The 12,950-nt window shown below is 44.6% G+C and overlaps 1 protein-coding gene across 1 annotated transcript in view; it reads left to right on the top strand.

Moving 5' to 3' along the window:
• LOC125954324 (protein N-terminal asparagine amidohydrolase) overlaps nucleotides 1–12,950 on the top strand; it is a 30,584-nt gene that overhangs the window by 16,621 nt on the left and 1,013 nt on the right. The window contains exons 3-6 of the mRNA XM_049684519.1: nucleotides 7,093–7,377; nucleotides 7,483–7,612; nucleotides 8,426–8,608; nucleotides 12,721–12,929. Of these exons, the coding sequence (XP_049540476.1) occupies nucleotides 7,255–7,377; nucleotides 7,483–7,612; nucleotides 8,426–8,608; nucleotides 12,721–12,929 (645 nt within the window). The 5' untranslated portion in view covers nucleotides 7,093–7,254. The remainder of the gene's footprint in view (nucleotides 1–7,092; nucleotides 7,378–7,482; nucleotides 7,613–8,425; nucleotides 8,609–12,720; nucleotides 12,930–12,950) is intronic.

Below are 12,950 nucleotides of genomic sequence, written 5' to 3'. Positions count from 1 at the left end.
GAGAGCATTTTTTAGACATACAATCTCGCCGATGAATAATAATACTGGAATCAACAAAACACAACCACAACATCCTAGCTGATAGCGTTTGATTCCGCACTTTTTATGTTTAGCAATCTTTTCAAACGTGGTTATTAAGATTTGTTCCTTCAATTTTACGCTACCTGAAGCTACGCACCACCCCAGCGCCGGAACAATTAATCATGCTTGTCCATCCGGAGCTCTCTGTTAGGTGCAGTGTTATACCTTAATCTAATCAAAAGCGTAATGCATCCCCAACTAACGATCGCCACTGACGACAAATGCATCCTTCGGCTTTCCGGAGCACGTGCACCACGGATAGGACAAAAACCACCCCTGTCCCTGTGTAATACATTCGCAATCACTGCTCCCGTCTCGGCCACTGTTAATCTTACCTCAAAGTAGCGAAGAGGGACAATTAATCATTGCAGCGGCTTTCATGGCATCCGATTTATCACATAGCTGGAACGCGTGCAGCGAGTGACCCTTCTCAAGTCGGTTACGATCTCGGATGGGTTTTGATTGGCAAATCGCTCATTAGTAGCAAACGACAGCAACAACGGGGAGGGTGAGGGTCGCTGAATGGGCCCACTTTCGCACAACGACATGCATGTCATTGTTTGCCCATGAGTGGCGTAACGTTTGCCTGCACCATTAAAACCGATAGCACATTGTGGTTCAATCCGTTGAGGCAATTCGCTGTTCTCGATCTCAATCTTAGGTATCCATGTTAGTTTCTGGCTAGGAAAAGTTGCTATTTGAGAACAGAACAGGCTATTGACATATTCCTATGAAAACTCTTGGTATATTTATAACCTCAAGAACTTGTCTTCTATTAAAAATGGCTAAAAAGTGTACCATAAAAAATCCAAACATCGCTAATTGATGCTCTAAGCCAAGTTTTCTTTCATTGTAAGTACATTTATCTTCGGTCTATTTAATAATTCAACCAAAAAAGCAACAAAAAATAGTTTTTTTAACATATATAATGACGGGCGAGCCGTATGTTTATAATAACAACAAAAAATAGTTGACATGTCCATTATATCGATATCGAGTAGGTGTCTTTGTAAGATACGTTTGGAGATGGAAGCTGTTGGTGAATCGCCAACAGGTACCATTGGATTCGCAGAGTTTTCCTTGAACATACAACCATATTAAAAGGCCAAATGAGTTCCAATCGTCTCAAATGCTTGCAGATCATAATTGTGTTGTTTTGACGAATGGAACGTAATTCCATCTAGCTGAAAAACAATTTGTTTAGATATTTCGAAATTTCCTTTAACCCATACCAAAACGCGATTCTTTAAAGCATAGATACAGACTTCGATATTCATTTAACCACTGATTTTTTTTAATAAATTTGAGGCACTTGTAAACAATTGGCAAGAAACTGCTTCAAATATAACTCCAATGAGATTGTTAGTAGGAAACTTCAATTTTACTTTCTCACAGTTGCGAGAATTTAATACTTGAACGACCGTCAATAGTTTCTATAAATTGTAACTCTCGATATATGCGTACATTTTACTGTACAAATATCATTTACAACATACTTTTTAATACATGGTTCTCGAACACTACAATACATCTTACTAGACCAATACCTCTAGTACTAGTGTTGAAAAAAAACAAAAAAAGTTTATGCAACAATTTTGTATTTTTTTATGAGCCACTCTGTATACCTGGCATTTGGGCGTAGAATAGACTTGTTATCCTAATCGCTAATAATTGATTGCAAACACAGCAAATGCTCACCCATTCTTATGCAAATCATTGCCCCTAATCACATTATTGGCATTATGCAAAATGTGAACACAATACGCATCAAAAAAGAAACCACTCGTCACTCGTCACACGAGGCCGCCGTTTTGCATTAACTAAATAATGTAGTACATGCCAATCACATCGGTATCGTTTTCCTCGGTTCCCCTGGCAACCTATCGCAACCTCATCTAGCCCTAGAAACGTGCGTCCAATCTTTGCGCGCCCGCGCATGCTACGCTCTTCTCTACACCTTCTCTAACAAGCTGGTCTGGCCTTCGAAGCAAATCGCGAACTCTCGGGAACGCGTGTGGGGCTGGTGGTAACATGTAATTTCTGCGCACCTTCTCAACTCCCTTTCCCTCCCGCGTTATGACGAAAGTGTTTGTTCTACCATTGTCCTCTAGTCGTGCACAGTGGTGCATTGTAGCACCTTTCGCGACTTCGTTTGATTGACAGCGCGGTCCCGAGGTGGTATCCAGGGGCAGCGCAGCACAGCACAGCGGCTGCATTCGTCTCCGATGTCAATCCCTCCACAGCATGTAAACCCCATATTTAGGGGACTACGTTTTGGAATTAATGATAACGGCTCTCACCTCTCGACTTCGCAACACACACACACGCAAACATGGCAAGAATCGTAAAGCGTCATCGACCAAAAGGAAGGGAGGATATTGGATTTAAGTACATTTCATTACGACTTCGACTTGCGCTCGCCTTTGCATTCGAGCATTCAACAATGCACCCTCCCCAGTGACAGGTATAGGGGTCACAGTGGGCAAAATTTGCACAATAATGCCACTGACGAGTGCATGCTGCGTGCATATATGCTCAATGGCCGGTGGTGCGGATTCGTAACGGAGATTAAGATAATAGCTTACAGTGGCGCTGGCGGCAATGGCGGTTTGGAGGAAGGTGGGGTAACACTGTCTATAATTAGCATTTTGTACGATTGATACTTTATGACGACAAGACATGATTAGTCCGGCGGCAAAACCGGACATGTTTGTCGTCAGCCATTTGATACGTCACGCCATCACGGGTATGTCGCATGCGATATATTGGCTGCAGTTTTGGTGACGTATTAAATTTAATTTAATTTTCGAACCTCCTTCTCCTGACCAAACACACACACAGTGCATGTGTATGGACGCTAAAAAAAGGGGAAATTGAAGTACCCGGACTTGGAAGAGTAGCCATCTTCGATGTCCGCACTGCCTGGTCATAAATCTTACAGCGTATCAGGGTCGCCAGCGAATGTTAGAGAGAGAGAGCTCCTTCGCGGAATCTCGGAATCTCCGCCAACTCCGACAGTCATTTTGCATCTTTTATTGGCGCCCTGGTGCATTAGAGTGGATGTGTCATCGTCTGACGTCCCTTAACGGCAATAAAATCGAAGCAATAAAATCGAGAAAATGGTAAGATCGTTGTTTATTAGAAATCCGGCACATTTCCTGACCGAACCGCTTGCCATCAAAGTGACCGCAGGTCGGCCAACTCCTAGTTCGTGATGACGATGATTTTTGCGTATTGCCGTTACTTAATGCACATGGGTTTTGCAAATCAATCTTTTTCTCAACTGCACAACCATTTCCTGCTTTCATGGCCCCTAAGGAATGCTCCTTTGGCTACGCTCCTTCACGCGCCTTTTTGGGATCGCGCATCGCGCAACGATCGGCTCCGCTAATGTTATTAAACAATTACCGTCAAGCATGGGTGCGATTCCCACTCCCGGTTTGGCGATTGACAAGCGGACATGGCTCCGAAACGCGAAAAACGTTCATTCAATTATGGCCATTCTGGTCTGGTCTTCACGGCACAAGCACACACACACACACACACACACACACACGATTCCCACATGAGGAGCGCCCGATCTCGTCTTTATCGTTGTCGATCAGTCCCGCGCAATAAGGGGGCTATGATGAAATAAATGGAAGCATTTAATCAACCATCAAGACTTTAATTGTCTCCGATCGAGCGCTTGCTTATGGAGTGAAGCATCTTGGCTTTTGGCAAACCCTTTTACACACCGCTCGTTGATGCTGATGCTGCTGCTGCTTGATGCTCGTGCGAAATTGATGCCGAAAGCGATTCTTGTCCGTTGGTTCGAACACCGCCGTTCGCATGATCGTGCGGATCGGAGTTGAAGTTCGTAGGAGGCTTTGGATTTTAATTAAAAACGATGCTCGACTGTAAATCTCGCGACTTAAAGGAATAATGGACGAAAGGTGGTAGTAGGATTAATGTTGAAATAGTTTGCAATGCGCATTCGTAGACCTCGTTCAGCCTTCTACCTATGCCAAACTTGCATCTGCCTATAGCAAGCATAAACTATTAGGAAACCCGTTTAACCAACAGTTTTCTGCCTAACGTCCCTTTTGGGTTGATCGCCTCACATGCTAATATGAAGCGTGGCTTATGAAAAATGCATAATATCACCACCCCCGTGCATGGAATGCTTGGTGACCAATCGATAGGATTTATTTAGTTGGAGTGTGCATGCTTCCGTTTTGAATTATTCATAGTTCTTGCGCAACTATAATCATATTGGTAGCAAATTGAATTTAAATGGTTAAATCGATTACGAGAATCTATGCGTTGGTAGACAAAGTTCTAAGAAGTCAGTATGCAACATCCTACAATGTTTCTCTTCCACAAACGTGCTTGTTGGGCTGGAGCTACATGCAGCTAAGCGGTTGGAAACAACGTTCTACGTATTAGTTTTTTTTTATTGCTACGTCGTTCAAATTCTTAACGTTAACGAAACTCATTTTAACGTGTCAAGTTGTTCGAGTTGATTAATGGTCTTTGCAATCCTGAGCTTTCGATGTAAACCATTTTAACTAGAAGCTGTTGTAAGTTCATACTTAAGTCAAACTTGTTAAAATCTACTAAAACATGAATACATTGTTTCTGCTAACCATAAGGTTACCCAAACGAACAGTATGTTCTAAAGCTAAAGCTAAAGCAAAACTCGGCTACTGGACGCTGTTGAAACTCTGCTACACGAGCGATCAAGGCACGTGCTGCTCCTCTTGAATAAAAAACTGGAAGAAAATGAAGCCTCCTGTTATACCTCAAACGTGGCTTACAGATAACATAATATTTTTGGCGGAGACATTTTCGGTCTCTATAAGCATTTGTACTCATCATGTAAGCTACGTTGATCGCTTTCAACTCCATTTACAGAGACCTATTTTGCAACACTGTGCCCTCGAATTTATAATTTCATGGAGTGAGACTAATTCTAATATAACAATAGACATACGATTACTGATAATATTCACTGTTATTTAAAACCTAAAACAACAAACTGTAGCTTTTAACATCAAAATATACAGATTTTAAAACCAAAATATAGATTTTTTTTCATAAAAGAAATCTTGGCTTTGAACCGAATATTTAATATCGATTTTTTATCTTATCGATTTATTCGATTAGACATCTATGCATCGAAATAATGCATTAGAAAATTGTTCTATGAAAATCTTATTTGTCTAATGCTGTGGAATTCCTACGATTGATCATATTTAAAACAAAGTAACTAACATTTAGTAATCTGTTGTTGTTGCATGTTCACAGATGTAAATGTGTTACATGTTCAGATTATTGACCTAATACCTAAACTGATTTCTAGGCAACTTCCTCTGAAGCAAATGCATTCCCCCATTAACCTAGAACTCCACAAATCACCGACCACCAATCGCAAACCGTCATTAAATGAAACCTACTTTGAACGTTTGTTTATGCTAAATGAAGAAATCATCACGAAAGATCGAACAGAACCTTGCTAATCTGTTGCTGGCCATGGCCATTGTTTCTTACAATGTTGTCCCTTACCCGGTGCACTTCCGCACCTTGGCACCGTACCGTGGCATGGCATGGCGTACCAAAGCGACACAACACAATCCATCATCGGTGGAAACCAATAGGGAAAAGGTTGATTGCGTGAACGCGCCGTCGCGGCCGCCACAATGCCGTCGAAGTGGCATCCAAACTCCGGGATGAGCAGTAATGATGTGCAGTTTGCGTTGTTTGTATTATGCCATCATCGCCCTCCTAGTCGCAGCATCTTCGCAGCCGACGGTGGACAAAACAGTGTATCGGAGGAATCGGAGTTTAGCCAAGCGAAGAAGGATGCAGGCACCTGAAGACCCGGACGAGAGAGTGAAGCAATAGAAACAAAACTCCTCCATGAGTGAAGCGGGTGAATTATGATTTCTAGCGGCAATCCATAGCCGTCCATTTCCTCCTTCTTCTCCTGTCCCCCGTTTGCGATGGGTTGTCCATCATCAGGCAACTCTCGATTCGAGCAAACGATGACGACGACGAAGACGACGGCGACGAACCCCAATGAGCCTGTCACCTCCTCTAGCGTTAGACGATCGGATGGTCCAACGATCGAGAGGAGGTGCACCGAGAAGGCACCGAGGTGGTTCACTATTCCGCCATGGTACCGTGGTCGGCTTGCCCGCTGCGCGGTGCGCGTTTATCATTAATCACCATCATCTTAGACCGCGAACCGCCCGGACCTCGCCCCATCGACAAAGGGTTGGCAAAGGACATTCATTCAAACACACCACGGCGATCGCTAGGCACAAAAAAGGGAGGGAGGTGTGGCCGCTCAAACTCGGCGGGATGGCCACGCGATCGCGCGTCTCGTTGGTTTGTCCCACGGATTCAATGTGTAATCTGTATAATTTAATCAACCATCACACAACGCATTATGACAGCTGGGGATCCGCTCCGAGCGCGGGGAGAGCGCGAGAACAGGGAGAGGAAGGGCCATTGTAGCATAAAATGTCAAAACCACCAGCCAGCCAGGATCGAAAGCCAACCGCTGTGCTGTGCTGCGTGTGCAGTGTGGCCTTCGATTCGTCGTCCGACTATTGATGCGACGATCACGGCAGGTGACGCTCAGTGGGGAGTTTGCATCATCATCATCATCATCATCATCAGCAGCAGCATGATCATCGATCGCCATCGGAGTCTCTGTCATCCTCGCACCCTAATCTACATCGCTCTATCACTCTCTCCATCACTCTCTATCTCTATCGTTGTATGTGTGAATCATTTTTCGTCACTCACTTTGCCTCATAACCACCGGGCACATGATTAATCAAAACATCAAATCAAACACCCCCTGGGGGGGACGGCCCCGGATCCTAAGGGTGGTCATTCACGTGGTTCTCCCGGGGCTACTCAGCGTTGCGCTTTGTTTGGTCGCGACACGAGTCGACACGTCAAGATCGGTATCTTATCCAAAAGGACTTTCTCCGTTTTCTCCCCTCGTCCAAAGCACAGACACGCAGACCGACACAGGAAGTGGTGGAAGACAGCACGACACACACGCGGCTCGTCGCAAAGTAGTGACCCGATCGGAACCCGATATCGCGCCAATCGATCACACCCAAGAGCTCCGCCGGACAAAGGGGAGGAGGGTGGTGAAGACAATCCACTTCCACAATGGTACTGGTGCTGAACGGAATCATACAGGATGAGCGGCCGATCAACACCCATGCGCTGTTCCTGGAACATCCCGTCTACCGCGAGATGGCCACACAGCTACTTTCGATTCCGACCAAAACGGTAAGTTGCCTGTCTCTCTCCCCCTTCCTGGGGTGCTCTTCAAGAATCTAGATATCTAATGATGTCCATCCTCTCTGTTCCTTGTTTTTTGTCTTCTCGCTTTAGGTCGGAGCACCGGGGTTGCTGTATGTTTGTCAGCGAGAAATGGCGGCTGTCGCACCGCACGATCGAAATGTGAACATTATCGGCTCGGACGATGCCACCACATGCATCATCGTTGTCGTGCGGCACTCAGGTGAGGAAACGCGTGAAGTTTTGTTTTTGCGAAAGAGTCACTGTAGCGTATGTTTGAAACTTGAGGTTCATAACGGATAAAACTATTCAATCTTGATTCTGCTTGTCGCAAAGTCGCAGCGAGTAGGGCCACCATTGGAACGTTGTTCAATCAAAAGCTGTATTTTATTATCAACAGTTATAATTTATCGCAATTCGCTCAATTCAACCTCCCTATAGATCATACTATGGCAGTTTTGCAATCTTTAAGCAACTTAGCCCAGGATAAATTGGAAATGAATTCGCTTTGGCTTACCAGAAAAGAAACATTCAATTTCTACTAGTATTGATTGAATGAATGAATGAAGAGTATTCCGTTCATTAACAGTGATTAAAGACCTATTTTTAACCTTTTTAAGGTTAAGGTTTTAAGGCTTAAACGAGCCGTATATTTGTTTAAAGAATCATATTTGAAAGCAAATAACGCAAATATCTTAATTATTATAATTGAAAGCATATAACATTAACCATTATTGAAGTAAAAATACCATGAATCTAGTACAACAAGAGCAGCGTCAAACAAAATCAGGAACGCGCATCATACAAATGAATGCTTATGCTTGTGATTCTATGCTTGTACATGGAAGTGAAAGTAATTAGAAGCAGAGCAGTACAGGAATAGTATCTACTTCCTTCTAGTTACACGATAAAATTGAATTAACGATAGTTATATCAATGCTTGGTGTAAACACAATACCAATCAAGTGAAAAGAAATCGTTTTTAAATGCTTGAATGATTCGATAATTATTTGCGCACTACTCCTTCCAATTGCAGGTTCCGGCGCAATTGCGTTAGCACATCTCGACGGAAGCGGCACCGATGAAGCCGTTTCGGCCATGGTCACCCGCGTCCAGGAGCTCGCCTTCGGCTATCCGGAGGGACGTATCGAGCTGCAGCTGATCGGTGGCTTCAGCGATCCGCAGGGCTACGCCGAAGATCTCTTCGGTACCATTATGCGTAAGTATCTCGCGAATCGTCACGATTGCCGTGCGAATGAAGCGATGATATTAAACCAACGCCCGTTTTTGACACGATGCAAACATACTAATAGAAAACCGAAGGTGTTGCTCAAACCTCACTGGGATGGGTGATTTATTTCGTGACCAAATCTTACATCACGACGACGACGACGACGCGTCTCTTTCTCATTACGCCGCTATTGCCGCGAGCGGCGCAAAAGCCGTGGCCACACGGGGCGAAAACCCTAGCGCAAACGAAAAAATTAATGCCAAAACGGTTTCGCTTAACCCTTACACGCTGTCAAACTTTTATACGTCCGCGGACTTTTTCGCTGAACCCTTGACGCTATCGAACGCTTTATTTACGAAAATGTAGGTTCTTTTCGTATTGTTTTTGCATTTTTAATATAAATATAACAGCAACAGCAACAATATCGTTAAAAACTGCAAAATTTATTCGGAAATCAACTTCAGCGGCCAAAACACAGATGAAAACAATACGTTTGACATTTCGGCATAAATTTTCGGGTTTTTACCCCTGCCACACGAAGCGAAAACATTTTGGCATTAATGTGCAAATTTGCGCGCAAATTTTCGCCCCGTGTGGCCACGGCTAAAGAGTTATCGTTTGGCCGGTCAGAGGGCGCACTCGGTTGACGGGTGTAGGCACGGTGACCGTAAAACTTTATTGCAAACCTATGGTGTGCCCTCGAGTGCGAATCATCTTCTCTTCGATCTTCCGAAAAGTGTGATTCACTTGCTCCCTCCTCAATGGTTCATTACGAGCGCGGCGCGATAGTCAAAGTGCCGCTGGCAGAAATGGCGAAATCGGAACTCTTGGTTTGAATATTGGTTGAGGCATTTCGCGTTACGAGCCGCCATCATGCGCGCACGGTACACGCCTTACTTTCGCCACGAATGTTTCCAAGCCACAATCATCATTCTTTCTTCGCCATCACGACCGCGCATCTCCCGTCTCACATGCCCGGCCATCGCCTACTATGAGAAGTAGGGCTACATGACCATAAATGTGGTTAGCTAGTTTCTGCAACAGCGGAGAAAAAAAAAGAAACACCGAAGCCTTTACAAGTTGGTAAGGCGTCCTAATGCTGAATGCCAATATCTGCTACGGGGCCGTTTTTGTGATCTGTCTAAGGCACATCCCTGCTAGCTCCTTACCATTTCGCACCTGCTCCACCGGATCGCATCGGACCATGCTGTACTCGATCATTTAATGGATGGTTCAGTTTCGGTTTGTGCCTTCCCATCCGCCATCGGCAATCTAGGAGGACTCCAGGGAAATGGAAGAGAAGGAAGGAGTAGGAGGTAAAGGTAAAAAATCGAAGATTTATTAGCGAGCAATGAAAATTTATTAACAAATAAAACATGCTGACGGGCCCCATCCAAGAGCGCGATGGATACCGTGAAACTTTCCTCCCGGAGAAGAGAAATGGCTCCGGGGCTAAATGAAGCTTGCGAAAACATGCATCGGTTAGAGGTGCTCGGTTGGTGCATCTTTGCGGAAGAGATTTCACCCTTCATCTCAACCGCCGTCTGGCCGTCTGGCGGTCTCTGGTTGGAAGCAAAAGAGGAGAGATGGACCATACCAAAGCAATGTATCCTCCCATAACCCCCTTTTTGCGATACGATGTGAGTACAGCGAGTAGGGATAGACCGACTCGCCTATGGTCACCCGAAAGCGACCCTCTCCTCGCGCCCTGCCACAGCCCACAAAATCAATCTCCTCCTCCGTAATGCTTGGTCAAATTTTAATGATGAGACAAAGGTCCGGCACGGTTCCCATAACTATCTCTCGACGTACAGTCGCCTTTTGTGGGATACCAAAATCAAAACCACTCGGGGGACGGGTGATGAGGACGATGTTATCAAAATTGATGATGGGGAAAGATTAGATAACACCATTAGTTACTGTTTTTGGGAGGATTCTTTTTCTTTTTACATTTTGAATCTTGCGTCGCACCGGTAGGGTGATCCTTTTTATGTTCGGTATCCGTTCCCAGTGCTTAACTGACCACATCCTCGCTAGTGGCGTAATTCGAACTCCAATGGGTGTCCAACATGTGCCGATGGTGGTGTCTACCGTTTCGTGGGTCATGTGTGTCTTTTGTGTGATAAAATAAACTATCGGTTCCGCTCATTACGGGGAGAGAGGGCTTACCGGTTTTTACCGGTGATTGCGATGGTATTATTTTCGGGAAACAAATAATCTCTGGGTTTTTACAGTTCGAAGCAGCCTTTTCTTTCGATATCTTTGTTATGATATGTCTAAAGTAAGATTTTTGTGTTGTACATGTCTTCTTTCCATTCATAACGGATTTTTGTTGGTTCTATTTTAATTTTTAAGGGGTAGTTTGCACCAATACCATAGTCCTATCATCAGTTTTCGCAAGATCGTTCAATTTCCATAAATTTCCCAAACTTAAAAAAGAGTTAGTAATATTTATTTCTTCCCTTTAATATCACTGATAGATATTACTAAATTATACTGATTAAATAAAACATTTGAAAAGACCACTTAATACATAATTGATAATCAATCCTAAAAGTAACTATGGTTTAAATGATTCAGGTATTTAGATTTTTTTTAATTAATATAATTAATTGCGTAATGAATGTACACAGCTTCACAAGTTATGATTAAATTAATCGCTTTGCAAACCATCTTGAAACAAGAGGCTTTTGCACTTCAACGCACTGAACGCACCTTCCTGCAGCTGGCCTGTGCCATTACACACATTAGCCTAATGCGCGGTATGAGTAGTCAAGACAACGACTAGTTGCGCCCACTGGATGGTGTCATCTTATAAATCAATTAATAAGCTAACTATCGCCTATCCTTCTAGAAGGCGTGTCCAGTTCGTAATTCCACACGTAAACAGACAAATAGTCATGCTATTGGCAGGTTAGCCGTTGTTGTAACGCAATGCCTTGGTCCTCCGGTACGTTATTCATTACGCTCAGCGCACACTCCTAGTTGCGAATCCCATTCATCATCCTCCGGCATTCCGTTCGGATCGTTCACGATCTTATCCGCTTCTTCAAACCAGCACACACGCACGCATGGCACGACGATTCCCTTTTGAGGAGACCCACTGTCCAGTCGCCCAAGCAGCCTCGCGTGTGTGCTGCATGAAATTTAATTATAGTGATTGTAACATCTCGTAAATTATAATTGACCATCGGGAGACCACCACACTTGTGCGACGAGCATGGTGACCACCAGCGGCATCAAATGGCATGCTGCTGCTGCTGCTGCTGCTGCTGCTGCTGCTGCTGCTGGCCGGCATGTTCGGGTTCGCCGACGTCGCGTCGGCAACAGCCCCAACCCCATTCATCTCTATTCATCACCCTTGTGACCGGTCATCGCCGGTGCTGCTTATCGAGGCTCTTAAAGAAGTGTTAATCACCCTTCTCGTAAGAGAGTATCCTCGTGTTCCCTTTTATCCATGGCCATTAATCGACACTTTCATCCTCGTTCAACCATACTGCCCAGCGTATTTCTTTCTTCCTTTAATTGAATGAAAAATAATTCACCCAATTGAACATGCCGGTACAATCCCAGAGCAAACCCGAAGAAAACACAAGACCCTTCCCGGGCCGGCCAAAAGAATGAGTGTCATGTTTTGAGCGAGAAAATCGTTGTTTCAAGTGCACTTACAAGGCGCTGCCATGAAGTGTACAGCTGGTCAATGTTGCTGGTGCTAAGGGAGGAGATCTCGTATGAATGAATGATCTTGCTCGATGCTGCGGTGAAGCCACCCCGGACTACGAATGGCCACTTAATTCAATCAAATGCTGGCTACCGTAACCACTTACTGTCAGAACGTAAAGTGGCGGTTACTGCTGGCCAAGCAAGCACCGTAGCCACGCTGGACGGAAGGTCAATTAGAATATAATTAAATCAAAAAATTGACACCAATCAACCGACCACATCGCGTCTCGGGGATAGATGACTGTTTGTTCATTTCAAAGGCGAGTCCCGTCTAGAGCAAAACAAATAGAGCGAGGCCGAATGGCTCCCGGTTGGTGATTGATACTAGCAAGTAACCAATTGCCTCATCAATACTTTACTGAATTATCTCATTGCAGAGTCCTTCCATAAGCATCCGCTCGAAATAGACCTAACACAATCGTGCGTCGGTGAGCTGAACACGATCACACGCGACGATGTCAACTGGCCGATCATTTATGGTGTCGGCGTAAACATCAAAACTGGCCAAATCTTTCCAGCCACCTTTCCCGACAAGGGTCCCGATCTGCCTCTGCGGATGGCTCGCCATTTCACGGGAAGCCATCAGGTATGGGCTATTTATTCTGGT

The sequence above is a fragment of the Anopheles darlingi genome, chromosome 3 (assembly GCF_943734745.1).
Source record: "Anopheles darlingi chromosome 3, idAnoDarlMG_H_01, whole genome shotgun sequence".
Lineage (NCBI taxonomy): Eukaryota > Metazoa > Arthropoda > Insecta > Diptera > Culicidae > Anopheles > Anopheles darlingi.
The sequence above is the reverse complement of the archived record's forward strand: the minus strand, read 5'-3'. Positions and strand labels throughout refer to the sequence as shown.